This window comes from Alnus glutinosa, chromosome 12 (genome assembly GCF_958979055.1).
Source record: "Alnus glutinosa chromosome 12, dhAlnGlut1.1, whole genome shotgun sequence".
Classification (NCBI taxonomy): domain Eukaryota; kingdom Viridiplantae; phylum Streptophyta; class Magnoliopsida; order Fagales; family Betulaceae; genus Alnus; species Alnus glutinosa.
In genome coordinates, this window is record NC_084897.1 from 14,404,628 (window position 1) to 14,420,093 (window position 15,466).

The following is a 15,466-nucleotide window of genomic DNA, read 5'->3' on the forward strand; positions in this document are numbered from 1 at the left end:
AACCCTAAACCCTTAAAAACAAAAAATAACTAAAACCCTAACCCTAAAACCTAAACCTTTAAAAAAAAAAAAAAAAGAACTAAAACCTTAACCCTAAACCCTAAACCCTAAAAAAAAAAAATTAATAACTAAAACCCGAACCCTAAACCCTAAACCCTTAAAAAAAACCAACTAAAGTCCTAACTCTAAATCCTAAACCCTAAACCCTTAAAAAAAAAAAAAAAAAAAAAAAAAAAAAAGAACTAAAACCCTAACCCTAAAACCTAAACCTTAAACCCTTAAAAAGGAACTAAAACCGTAACCCTAAACCCTAAACCCTAAAAAAAAAAAATAAATAAATAAAACCCGAGCCCTAAACCCAAAACCCTTAAAAAAAAACCAACTAAAGTCCTAACTCTAAACCCTAAACCCTAAACCCTTAAAAACAAAAAATAACTAAAACTCTAACCCTAAAACTTAAACCCTAAACCCTTAAAAAAACAAAAACAACTAAAACCCTAACCCTAAACCCTAAACCCTTAAAAAAAAAAAAATGAACTAGAACTACAACCGAAACCCTAAACCCTCAACCCTCTAAAAAAAAATAAAACCTAAAACCCGAACCCTAAACCCTAAACCCTTAAAAGAAAACCAACTAAAGTCCTAACCCTAAACCCTTAAAAAAAAGAGAGAGCTAAAACCCTAACCCTAAACCCGAAATTCTTAAAGGAAAAAAACTAAAATCTTAACCCTAAACCCTTAAAAAAAAAAAAAACTTAAAACTAAAATCCTAATCCTAAACCCTAAAACAAAAAAAACAAAAAAACCTAAACCCTAGACACTAAACCCTAAAACCATAACCGCCAAATTGTTACACATGATCTTCCTTTTTTACAAGTTTATGCTGTAAGAAATATGATTTGTCTAGGTCTCTTACTCCTACACAGAGAAATATGGACAAGTCTTGGATGTCAGCACGTAGGGGTACGACAGAGTAAAACGACGGGTGTAGGTCGTTTGTTGTATTTGCCGTTAGTAAATGTACGGCTATCTATGGCAAAATTTATTGTCCATGTAAGTATTGTAGAAATAACCAGCGTCACACTCCAGATTACGTTCTTGCCCACCTGACAAGAGGTAAGGGGATGAGTCCGAGATACAATTTGTGGTATATGCACGGTGAGACCACGAGCGGGTCTACTGTTCCTCGTCAGCGTTCGAGTCATCCTAGTGGCATAGATCCGGCTGCCAGTAGCACTGAACAGGGTGAATTCACAGAACAAGGGGGGGTGACATGCATGCCATGTTGCGTGACGCCTTCGGCATGCACGATGTTCCTGAAGTCTTCAGTACGGATCCACAGGAAGTTGACGAAGGAACCTCTTGCAGGGATGCATTGAAGTACCAAGAGTTGTTAAAGACTGCTGAGAAGCCACTTCACTTTGGTACCAAGCACAGTAAATTGAGTGCTACTGTACACATGTACAATTTGAAGTGCGTGGGAGGTATTAGTAACAAAATTTTTTCAGACATTCTCGAGTTTATCAATCAGTTATTGCCTCCTTGTGACGAGACTTTGCCAATTAGTACGTATGAGGTGAAGAAGTTCCTAAGTTCCATGGGTCTAGGGTATGAGAAGATTCCAGCGTGCCGTAATGACTGTATGTTATTCTGGAAAGACAATAAAGACTTAGATTCATGTGCCGTTTGTGGAGAATCTAAGTGGAGGGATGATACACATGTAGATGAGGATGGTGAGGTCATAACATCGAGGAAAAAACATCCGGTGAAGACTTTGAGGTGGTTTCCACTCATCCCACGGTTACAGAGGCTATTCATGTCTGAGCATACTGCACCATATATGAGATGTCATGCAGAAGGCCGCACTAGGGATGGCGTTTTGAGGCACCTGGCCGACGGTGAGGCATGGAGATCGTTTGACATTTTACATCCAGATTTCATGGTAGACAGCAGGAATGTTCGGCTTGGTTTGACAGCCGATAGATTTAATCCTTTTGGGAACATGAGCACATCCCACAGCACCTGGCCCGTAATGCTTGTGCCGTACAATCTGCCTCCTTGGATGTGCATGAAACAGACGTCGTTCATCCTGTCACTGGTTATCCCTGGACCGAGCTCACCTGGTATGGATATTGATGTCTACCTTCAGCCACTGATTAATGAGTTGCTAGAATTGTGGAATGTTGGGGTGCAGACATTTGATGCTTCAAAGATGGGAAATTTTAATATGCGAGCTCAGTTGATGTCAACAATAAATGACTTGCCAGCGTATGCATATTTATCAGGCTGGCCTAACAAGGGTGTGAAGGCATGTCCTTGCTGTATGCATTCGACACGTTCTAAATATTTAAAGAACGGATGTAAATTTTGCTATATGGGGCACAGGCGATACTTGCCAACTGAACATCTGTGGCGACTAAACAAAAGAACATTTGACGGTACTGAAGAATTTGACAGTGCGCCAAACGTGCCAAGCGAAGACGAGATCATCCAACAGTTAGACGGAGTTGCGTTTGGGGATGAGAACGCTGGTAAGAAGAGGAAACAGAAGAAGCGGAAGAGGGGTGCAGCAAGCTCTGATGATGTGTTGTGGAAGAAGAAAAGTATTTTTTTTAGATTGCCGTATTGGAAAGACAATCTGCTTCGTCACAATCTTGATATCATGCACATAGAAAAAAAATGTCATGGATAATATACTTGGCACTATTTTGGATATCAAAGGGAAAACAAAGGACAACTTGGCAGCTCGGCTGGACTTGCAAGAAATGGGGTTGAGACCTAAGTTGCATCCGTTCACAGCCGCAAATGGTAAGACATATATGCCTGCCGCCTGTCACACAATGTCTAGGGAGGACAAAGAAAATTTTTTGAAGGTTCTTCGAAATGTGAGGGTCCCGGATGGATACGCCTCGAACATTTCACGGTGTGTTCGTCTCAAGGACCGTACAATGTCGGGGTTGAAGAGCCATGATAGCCACATACTGATGCAACAGCTTCTCCCAATTGCATTGCGTCAGTCATTGCCAGAAAAAGTGGTTAGACCTCTTGTGGAGATTTCTGCATTTTTTAGAGGCATATGTTCAACCAAGCTAACACAAGATGAGATGGACCGACTGCAGGGTGACGTCTGTATAACAATGTGCAAGCTAGAACAGGTATTTCCTCTAGGGTTTTTTACCAGCATGGTCCACTTTGTTATGCATCTTGTGCGCGAGTGTAGACTCGGCGGACCCGTGCAGTATAGGTGGATGTACCCGGCGGAGAGGTAAAATTTTGTTAGTAAAATTTCGTTGATTTAATTGGTTCAGTAAACGATGTCAATTTATCGTCGTGCATGTGTGTACACCAGGAGTCTTGGGAGTTTTAAGTCTAATGTGCGCAATAAAACAGCTCTTGAGGGGTGCATTGCAGAGGGGTACATAGCAACGGAGCTGATAACGTTCTGTTCTAGGTATCTGAATAATGCACCAACCTTTCACAACAGACCTTAGCGAAATCCTGATGGATCCAAGGGGGAGGGCACGCGAGTTACCCTGAATCGGTTGACAATGCACCAGATACATCGTTATATTGTGTTCAACTCTGACGAGTTTCACAATTTACGGATGTAAGTAGTGTTTATATATTTAATAGAATTTCTATTAAAAATATTAATAACTATTATTAAGTAATTGTATACATTGCGTGTAGGGTGCACAAAGACGCGCTTAGGCGATCATGCACTAGGGGTCGCATCACGGAGGCTTTTATTGAAGCACAACATCATGAGCAGTTCTGTGAATGGTACCGTGCATATGTAAGGAAATAGTGGTAAATTTGAAATTGAAAACATTTACCCGTGTTGGGTGTAATTAACCAATGTCGTCTTTAATATATGTAACTATAACATAGGTCGATGGCCTGGACGATCAATGTAGGGAGGAATTGGGCCACAAATTGGTTATGCGTTGTAGAGGGCTGAAGGAGATAGCAGTCAAGTACAACAGGTACGTGGTAAATGGAAAACTGTTCCGCACGCTTGCCCATGATGTGGGAAGGAGGACACAGAACAACGGCGTATGTGTTCCAACCGTTGACGGCGAAACGTACTACGGACAGTTAACCGATATAGTTGAGGTCGAGTACTATGACAGGACTACGTACATCCTGTTTAAGTGCAATTTGCCAGACCCGATGATGGACATAGGGTTCAAAATAGACGAGTATGGCCTAGTGCTTGTCAACTTCAATCACCTCGTCCACAGGGGAGAACAAATTCAGGATGAGCCGTACGTGCTTACATCTTAGGTAGATCAAGTATTCTACGTCGAGGATGGAAGGAACCCAAATTGGGTTTGTGCAGTTATGACCAAACCGCGCAACGTATACGACGTTGGTCAGGGGGAAGGGAGTAATGAGACAGGTATAACCTATCATGAGTGCATACCGCTCGTTCTAGCCACTGATGACATACCCAATACGAATGATGAATTCAAGAACGACAGGCCCGACATTGATTCGATTGAAGCTCCCGTGATACAATGATTGATATATTTATTGTTAGTACAATTCGCATGAACTCAACACAGTTTTTTTTATTTGCATAAATTTCATTGTATAATTTGCATATTCATTAATAATATATAAATTACAAATTTTAATTAATTTTTCTACATTTGTTCGCAGGTATCGATGGCTCAGAGACCCCCTCCTTGTGCATATCGGGCACCCCGCCCACCCCTGCCCTCCATGACCACGCCCACAGATTCGACGGCATTATATACTGCGGCGTGGCCACACCACCCAGATTCCGCTTACAGACTGTTGATGCCGGGTACGGTGGCCGTGCCCACGTCAGATCATGGGCAGACCAGCACAACTGGATGTTCCAGTTCTCCATATTCGGAGCTCCCGACATTATCTCAGATAGGGTTCACTCCACCGAGTAACGTGACTCGATGGTGGCTGCGAGAGGGGATGGGGCCACATGGTTATGAGCCGTACTTTCCGTATACATATACTCCACCTACGCCGTGTAACCATGATAGTGAGATACAGGATGATAGGGTTCTCCTGTCACAGACCGGGGAGATGCAGATGCCGAATGTGGGGTTGGGACAAATACCAGCACATATGGCGATGCAGGGCCAGATTATGGGGTTGAGACAGATGCCAGCGTTGGCAGCGAGTCAGGGCCCGGGGCCTAGAGAGAGCTAGGTACCTTTATCTGGTGAGAGACAGGTGCCTTTATCTGGTGAGAGCCAGGTGCCACTGGCCGGTGAGAGCCAGATGCCAGTTTTGGGGGGGAGCCAGCTTCCACATGAGGGGGATGTTGCGATGTTGGGTCCCAATGATTTGGCCCCCAATAGCCCTCATGATATGCTTTCAGAGGATGATGAGCAGCCTCCCCTAGCGGGAGGGGTTGGCGAGGAGGTCGCAGGCGACCCAGCGACCCAGCACATAAAGATTGACCAGATTCGGTTGATGGGTAAGTACATATTTAGACATCATTAAAATTCATATTATGTTACCGAAAATAAATATTAAGTTTGGAAGAAAAATAAATTGAATTTTCAATTTATTAATATAATTATGTTTTTAAGTGTTAAACAATTAAATGTTGTATATTTTTTTGATTAGGGTACAACCCAGACGGGAGCATCTATTATGAGGTGATTAGGGACCCAGAGAGAAATTGGGTGCTCCCGAGGGGGAAGAAGATTGTATTGTAGTACAATGCTGCGAAACAACCTGTAGGGCGAGCTTGCAATCGGTTTAGGCGGGCTGAGGGCATGCTCATTAGGAGCGGGTCATTCATACATATGCGGGACGAATGGGCCAAAGTAGATAAGCAGATTAAAAAGGCTATGTGGCACGCGCTGATGGTATGGTTATGAATCTAATTTATTTATTTATTTAAATTAAATCTAAGATTAAGTTTCTCTTGAAGGTTTAAAAATTAATGCTTACATTGAATGTGCAGGAGGAGTTCCATCTACCTGTATCAGTAGATGAGCGCAGGGCACAACAGGAAGCGTTGAATGATATTGGCCGCAAGCACCGCTCGTGGAAGTTGAAGTTCAAAACCAAGCTAAAAATTTGAGACGGTGACACACCCGATATTATACGTGCGCGAGTGCCAGTCAGATTTTTGGAGAAGTATGACGCAGAAGATGTGGAGTTCCTGCTGACCGACTGGTGCACTGAGCAAAAAAGGGTATGTAGGTCTTTGATTGTATGACATAAAAATGTTGTGTTTTTTTGACAATTAGTTAATTTAATTTTGATTACTAATTTAATTGTGTCAATGCTTACATTTTTACCATCATGTTCAATGCGTAGGCGACCTCTGAACGGATGAAGCATTTGCGCGAGTAGAATGACCTTCCCCATTGTACGGGATTTAAAAGTTATGCTAGATTTAATCACGAGGAGGTATGAACAAATATATGTAAATACAATATTTGTTGCCAATTGTTGCTAATTGTCACTATTTTCTCGCTCTCTGTTTGTTGTATATTTCAACTGGATGGCGACAGGCATGTACATCTGACACGACCGCCACTCGCGCCGAGTCGTTCGTGAAGATGCACACAAGGAAGGACGGCACTTACCCGAATGAACGCACACGGATCCTATGTGTATACTACATCGTTATTTTACTCGTCTATTTCTAAGTTATGTGTGTGATATGACATTATTTAATATATGTGTATTTTATGTTGATGACGTGTGATAAGCGTTGAATGTTACACATTCAAGCCCCTTAACTTATATATGTTAATTCCTTAGCATTGTTATTTGTTTGATTTTATGTTGTTTTAATGTTTTCAGGTTTTAAATAAAGATGCAATTAATTCCATTAATTTTGGGCTTAAAGCACACTTTGAGAAGACCTAGAAGATATGTTTAAGCTTAACCAATCATAATAGAATACCTATATGATGTGGTTAAGTTTAATCAAATCAAGTAAAGGATTAAATCAGAATTTCTCCAACAAGAGTCAAAATCGGATTGGATTCAAATTTGGATTCTGCATATGTCTCAGTGTTTGGATCATAACTTTTGCGTCAGATATTGGATTGTAATGAAATTGGTGGCGTTGGAAAGCTAATAAAATATTCAACAAATATGTCAAAAATAGCTTTTCTCTAATTCGAACGTTTCCTATGCTAAAATTGTCTCGCAATAAAAGACCGCAATTCTGGCTGAATTTGGAATCCTTTTCCTACTTGGATTAAAGTTTCAATCTCCTACTTGGACAAGAAGACTCAAGAGATGATTTTTCTGGAATTCCAAGGGCTTCTAGGACTTGTGTGCTCCCTATAAATAGAACCCTAAGCTTCAAGAGAAGGTGCGCTTGGTGCTTGGGCTTGTACTTAGATTTAGACAGAAAATTCTTCTCTGAGTCCTGACAAGTTGAAGAGGAGAAGAACATGGCAGGAGGCCATCCCAGCACTACGATGAGCGGCTAAATTCCTAATAGGGTGTTGATGTAACCCTTTCCAAGTAACAATGGTTTAATTGTATTTTAATTTGGGATTTTCTATATGTATGATGGTTGTATAACTGTGAGAATTGATTTTAATGTTTATATTCAATCATTATGAATTTCTTATCTTGTCTTAGAAAGTCTTTTATATTGATTGAATTCAATCCTTCATATTTTCTGTGATTATGTGAATGATTGTTATACAACGGTTTTAATTGATATATGATCAAGAGGATTAGATAAACCATGCCTAGGGAAGACGGATTGTACTACACCCTAGTTTAGTGTAATTTAGGTAGACAGTCTGTGCCAACCGAAGATGGGTTATACTATTCCATTGATTGTGTGTATATCCTATTAAAGACGTAGCTAGTCCATGCCTAGGGAAGATAGGTCGTACCGCATCTTAGTGGTTAGGTGGACGGTTCGTGCCAACCGAAGATGGATTATACTTATTCTTTAGAGGTAATTTCTTGACTACTCGAGTGAGACGAGCCCTTTATCATGCATAGTATGAATTTTCCTTATTAATTTATTATTGACCATTGTTATGCGGTGAGTAGTGAAATCAATCCCCTATTCTTTATCTCATCCCTACTATCTTTAAATTTATGACTTTTACTTTTATGCATTTATTTTTATAAAACAAAAATCAAACATATTTTAAATTAAGTTATATTTAATCTCGATAAGCTTGATAATAATACCTACGCAGTCCTTGAGGTTTGACACCCTCAACATAGCCCTATCCTATAAGGATTCGTACTATTGCGAGTGGTAATTTTATTATTGATATATTTTGGTAAACAAAAGACCACATAAATTTTTGGTGCCGTTGCCGTGGACTGCTTAACGGTAGCGTTATTATGTTTTAAAGATTGAATTTAACTTGATTTTTTTTTGTTTTTATTTTAATTTTTGTTTCTTTATTATTATTTTTTTAAAAATTTTTTTTGCTTTCAATTTTGTTTTTATTTTCTTTTTTTATTTTGTTTTATTTTTCTCAATTTAGTTCATGTGGGGAGGCATTCCAACACCCCATGAACCATGTTCATATTGCTATAGTCCTTATCATCATGTTAAAAATTGTCCTACTGCAGGACAATTTTCTAACTATTCTTATGAGCATATGAACACACAGTTCTTTATACCGAAGAATGAGCCTTACTGTGATTCCTATGACCCAGCATGGAGTAACCAGTCTGATATCCCATGGCAAGCTCAAGCTCCTGAAAGTTATGCTCCACAATTTCATGAACTGTACCATCAGACATATCCGCAGTTCAATGATCAAGCGGCCTATCCACCATCTAACTTCCATCCTCCCCACCAGCATTGGCAATCATCTCCATATTGTGCTAACTTTGAGGATAACTGGCAGCCTTCTTCTCAGGCCACACCACCGCCTCGGTTTGATTCGGATTTGCAAGATCAGCTGTTGAAATTTATGAATGATATAGCGACCTCTGTCAATCAGACATGGAACTCTCGCTTTGAATCCATTGCTAAGATAGATGCTAACGAAGATAAGCCATCTCCCATTGACTAGTCTCCACAACAACAATACCATGCCGAACCACCATCTACTCAGTCAGGTTCTGACTTTCAAATTCAGATGTTGAAACTTATGGGTGAGATCAATCAGGATTTGAAATCTCAGGGTCAAGCCATTGCCAAGTTAGAAGCTCAGAGGGAACAGATGACAAAGCAAATAGAAGAAGAAGAGCTTCAAAGATAGTCGTTGGTCAATCTTGATGGGCACTACGTGGTGGATGAGAATACTTATCATGAGCAAGCCATCACCACAATGAATAATGGAGAAGTGGTCGACACTCACGGGGAAGAGAGGAAGGAGGAGCAAATTAAGACCATCGAGGTAGAAACTTCCCTGTGTATTCTCCTCATTCTATTACAGTTCATGATTCCCTTTTGAATGAGAAACTGTTTGAGAATACTCAGAGGGATCTACCTCGATATGCGGGCATTCAAAATTACATTTCTGTAGGTAAAATTTATTCTCTTTGGTCAAAGAGAAGAAAAGATTGGTGCTTCAAATTTAAACTTAAAGGTCAGAGAGCACTGAGCGCATCAAGGATGTGGATTCCGTTGGCTTGATGGATTCCACATATTTTGACTAAATGAGTCAACTCATAGATTCAAGCACAAGCACTGTGCACTCGAGTCCTCCATCAGGCCAGGTATTTGGTTGGAGTATCATTCTCTTTTTCAAGACATGTGTTTTTACAATCAAGTTTGGGGGTATGATATGCCCCACATCTGCTCATTCAGGTATTCCTATCCTCTTACGGTTATGTTCAATTCTATATACACATTGGGGACAATGTGTGATTCAAGTTTGGGGGTATGGAAGAACGAAACACTGTCCAATATTTTGCTATGTTATTGCTAAGAATTTGGTTGAACTTAAATTCTGATTTGTATTTTATTGGTGAGCTTAACATGATGAACACATGATCACTTGACTAAGGAATTAAGAACTTTTGTTATTTTCTTTGGCAGCATGAGATATTACTTGTTTCAATTTGATTCTCACAAACACACTAGCACGTAGTCTGTGGGGTATGAAATTTGAAATCAGTTATGTCTGTTATCAATATCTTGGATGTAACTGGGTAACTTATTAAAGGAATAACCTTGGCATAAAAAAAAAAAAAAAAAAAAAAATCAAAAAGAAAAAAAATCAAAAAGAAAAAAAAAAAAAAGGAAAAAAAAAAAAAGAATAATATTGATCACTTTGAGCTTTTCTCTGAGTAACCGGATCTCTTGCCTCATTAAGCATTGAGTATTCGCGTCAACAAGTGGAAGTTTTCTTTGATTGATAAAATGGCTAAGTTTGGCTTCGTAGCCTTTTTGACTCGAGTTAGTAAGTCTTTAGAGTGTTTTACACCTAATGCCCTAAAACCATCTGGTTTGGGAGTCATTGACCTAACACTTGTTACATGGGTCAATTAGAAAGCTTAAAGGAGCTAAGCATTGTACAACCTGCATAAATAAAAATAATAATAATAATAATAATAAATATATATGCCTTGGTTGTTTTATCTAATGGGGAGTCCAGCGAATTTTGAGTGTTGAACCATTCATGATTTAGATTAGTTTTGAAACCTCATGACTATGTGTTAAGTTCACTTTACACTAGTTGAATCTTGTGATATCTCATAATGCCATGTTAGTAACTTAATTTTTAATTTTCTGAAATTGTGAAGATGAAGTTTATTTTGTTAAGCTTGACAATGAATGAGAACCATTATTTTTATGATGCTGCAATTTTGGGGATAACATGGTAGGAACAATGTTTGTGGGTATCATTCCTGGCAAACCCTCACGAGACTTCACTCGTCCACTAGGGAGTCCTAGGGGTTTAAAAGGCTTGTTGCATACGCTAAATGCAATCGTACATCCCACGAAAGAAGGATTTATCTTCTTGTTTTTCAGTTTTATTTCTTATTTTGTATTGCTAAGGGACTAGCAATATGTAAGTTTGGGGGTGTGATAAGCGTTGAATGTTACACATTCAAGCCCCTTAACTTATATATGTTAATTCCTTAGCATTGTTATTTGTTTGATTTTGTGTTGTTTTAATGTTTTCAGGTTTTAAATAAAGATGCAATTAATTCCATTAATTTTGGGCTTAAAGCACACTTTGAGAAGACCTAGAAGATATGTTTAAGCTTAACCAATCATAATAGAATACCTATATGATGTGGTTAAGTTTAATCAAATCAAGTGAAAGACTACGATGAGCGGCTAAATTCCTAATAGGGTGTTGATGTAGCCCTTTCCAAGTAACAATGGTTTAATTGTATTTCAATTTGGGATTTTCTATATACATGATGGTTGTATAACTGTGAGAATTGATTTTAATGTTTGTATTCAATCATTATGAATTTCTTATCTTGTCTTAGAAAGTCTTTTATATTGATTGAACTCAATCCTTCATATTTTCTGTGATTATGTGAATGATTGTTATACAACGGTTTTAATTGATATATGATCAAGAGGATTAGATAGACCATGCCTAGGGAAGACGGATTGTACTACACCCTAGTTTAGTGTAATTTAGGTAGACAGTCCGTGCCAACCGAAGATGGGTTATACTATTCCATTGATTGTGTGTATATCCTATTAAAGACGTAGCTAGTCCATGCCTAGGGAAGACAGGTCGTACCGCATCTTAGTGGTTAGGTGGACGGTCCGTGCCAACCGAAGATGGATTATTCTTATTCTTTAGAGGTAATTTCTTGACTACTCGAGTGAGACGAGCTCTTTATCATGCATAGTATGAATTTTCCTTATTAATTTATTATTGACCATTGTTTTGCGGTGAGTAGTGAAATCAATCCCCTATTCTTTATCTCATCCCTACTATCTTTAAATTTATGACTTTTACTTTTATTCATTTATTTTTATAAAACAAAAATCAAACATATTTTAAATTAAGTTATATTTAATCTCGATAAGCTTGATAATAATACCTACGCAGTCCTTGAGGTTCGACACCCTCAACATAGCCCTATCCTATAAGGATTCGTACTATTGCGAGTGATAATTTTATTATTGATATATTTTGGTAAACAAAAGACCACATCAACGTGCAGGAGAGGATGGCGCAGAATTTATCTACTGATCTTGCCGCCACGCAGAGCGTCTCACAAGACATGGTGCGTTGGGCACCGAACGACGCGTACGAACAGGCAATTGGGAGGCCTGAGTACGCGAGGAGGGTTCGGCAGGTTGGGCCGAACGTTAATCCTGTTCGTGGGACGTGTTTTGCGTACAGGTCTCGTTCACAGGGGGCTCCATCAGATAGCACGTCCCAGGCTTTGGCTGAAAATACCCGGGAGGTGGCGGATTTGCGGGCGGAGCTACGTGCTGAGCGAGAGAGAAACGACATCTTGGAGCAGTACATGCGAGGGTTCGAGGCATTCATGGCCTCGCATGGCACAAGAGGTATGATTCATATTGTGTATATGACATAATTAATTTAATTTTCTTTTCATTAATTGTCATACTTTGCGTATAGTATTATATATTATAAGTGTATTTATTATTTGCAGGTAATGCGACAACAATTGGTCCGTTGTCGCCCTCTGGACGACGGCTGAGCCAGCACTCCCCTGTCGGGACACCATCGCCTACTACACCATCCATTGTGCAGCAATCGTCGGGTGGCCAGTATATTTCTGCGACAGTACCGCAGAGACGTCCTTCCGAGTCGTAGATATTTTATGTAATTATTTTTGGTTTGTAAAGATATGTATAGTTAACAAATATGTTATTAATTATTGATATGTGTAATTTCATTTTGTTCTATTTTGGGGTAAAATAGATTTTGCGATATTTTAGGCCGGCAATAACAAAATTACTGCAACAAAAGAAATTACAAAATAAATTTCAAAAATAATTAGCATAAATAAAAATACAATTAGGTATTTAAAAAATAATACAATTACAAAATAAAATGAAATAAAAATACAATTAAAAATTAAATGAAATAAAAATACAATTAGAAATTAAATAAAATAAAAATACAATTAAAAATTAAATAAAATAAAAATACAATTAAAAATTAAATAATATAAAAATACAATTAAAAATTAAATAATATAAAAATACAATTAAAATTTGAAAAAGGAATAAAAAAAATTTTAATTAATTCGAAAATTATATTAAATAATTAGATTTAATATATGAAATAATTTTATTTAAATAAAAAATATAATTTAAAAAAGGACAGCAGTCTGCCACGTGTATTATGATACACATGGCAGACTTGCCACGAGTATTAAAATACTCGTGGCAGTCTGGCCACGTGTATCATAATACACGTGTCCAATTGGACACGTGTATCATAATACACGTGTCCAATTGGACACGTGTATCATAATACACGTGGCAGACAATTTGTTACGAGTATTAAAATACTCGTGGCAAGTTTGCCACGTGTATTAATGAGTACTCGCAAGCGCACGAATCGTTTGCAATATAGTGTGTGCAAGTGCGAGGTCGAATCCACAGGGAAATGGTCAAATGTTGGTGTCTTGTTTAATCAACTTCATTTTAACCTAGTTCCAAAGGTTTGAGGATTGATTCAAGAGTAAAAGACTAAACAAAAGAGATGAAATGAAATGTGCAAATTAAAAGGAACTAAGGCTAAGGAATCTACCAAACCAAATCTAACAACTCACACTTCTTGGTTTCTACTTGAACACCCAAAGAACATTAAGCTTAGGATGTCATTCAAGTTTCTCAACCACATATTCTAGAACCATTAAATGAATCCAACTCAAAGATAAATCAGAAAAAGTACCCATTTGAAATCAAATCATCCAATGTATCCATTCAATGAACAAATCACAATGGATATCATCATTCAAACCGATAAAACAATGTATCCATCGGTTGAAACACATTAAATGTCCTATATCTACCAACAACCACATTCATTGCAAAAGATAAAGCATTTAAATGAATGAAACTTGAATAACAAATATGATATATCATCAAATGTGCAAGTATTATAACAAGAGTGTGAGTGTCATCAATGAAAAGGTTTCATCCTCAACCTTAGTTGAGGTTACTAGCCTTCCATGACTAAGAACACCACAAGAAAATGAAGAACAACCATGGAAATAAAAGGAAAGCTTTACAAAAAGAAAGTGTCTAAGAACAAAAGCTACTGGAATACTGTACAAAATGCAAGAAATTAAACCTAGTTACTGCTCTATGAACTTTCCCAACAAGGAGGTATGGCTATAGCTTTTATAGAAGGAAATTAGGGCTAGAAACCCATGTAAAATGACTCCTCTAACCCCCTCTAGGGTTCCTCTCTTGCTAGAGACAACCAAGGTCATGCAACCAGCGTGTTCTGCTGCGAAAATCAGGGGAAGAGCTGCTTTTTGTCATGGAGAAGCTCCTGATTGGGTTTTCTGGCGCGATCTGCAAAAGTAAGTTCTGGGAAATTTCGATCGATCGACTTCGGGCAAAATTCGATCGATTGACTTTTAAGTTCGATCGATCGAGTTCTTCAGAACTTCCAAATTTTCCAAGCAATTCCACATGAATTTTACCATTCCTCACTTATTAACCTACAAAACATAAAAACACAAAAACTAACCAAAGCATCAGAAAATAACAAGGCTAAAGGTCTAACTTATGTAGATCAAGGGGTCCAAATACACAATATTTGGCACTCATCAGATGTGACCACTTAAACCCCAGTGGTGGCATTTAGGAGGCCTTCTAATGGTAGGAGGCTTTTGAGTGGCCTTTGCAATAGCCAAAAACATCTCCACCAATGACACTCTTTCCTTTATCCACGCAGGTGGTTGGAGGCTCAAGGACTGTGGGTTTAACAAACACAGTCTTGAAAGTAGAGGGGATATCAGAAGTAGAGGCTACATACCCGAGTCCTGTCTTGTCTGTTGGGTTCTTCTAGATTGATAGCATATGAGTAAGCTTCTCATTAGTAACTCTCTCTAACTGCAGCTGTGTCTTCGACAATTTTTCCTCTAAATCTTAAATTTTTATAAGCAATGTCCTTCTTTTAGTCTTCAGGCTGTTTAGTTCCTACACGTGCTATTGGCGTCTCCCTCAACTTCAAGTACTTTACATAGAGGACTTTATAGGCCTCCTTGAGTTCTTCTCCGTCTTCATCGTTGCTCTCTGAGTAGTAGGATTGGGAATCCACCTGGTCTTCATGTGGAGCCACAAAGGATAGAAATTTATGATCTTAAGCAGGAGTTTCTTCTTCTTCTTCTTTTGATTTATCACTGAGAGTCGTATTGTAGGCCTTCCCTATAGCCTGCTTGAGATTCCCACAATCAGCCCGAATATGCCCAAAACCTGAACACTCAAAACATCTAGGACCTCTTGGATCATTCTTCTCAGCTTCTTCTAGCTCAGATTCTCTAGGGGCCTTCTTCAGTCTTTCAGTGAACTTCTTGAATTTATCATTTGAAGCTGGGCAGAATA

The 15,466-nt window shown here is 38.6% G+C and overlaps 1 protein-coding gene across 1 annotated transcript in view; it reads right to left on the reverse strand.

Annotated features, from left to right (window-relative positions):
- The window catches only part of LOC133852574 (probable serine/threonine-protein kinase PBL25), a 21,448-nt gene extending 16,551 nt beyond the window's left edge, over positions 1-4,897 (reverse strand). The window contains exon 1 of the mRNA XM_062289347.1: positions 4,798-4,897. Within this exon, the coding sequence (XP_062145331.1) occupies positions 4,798-4,897 (100 nt within the window). The remainder of the gene's footprint in view (positions 1-4,797) is intronic.
- Positions 4,898-15,466: the final 10,569 nt, after the last annotated feature.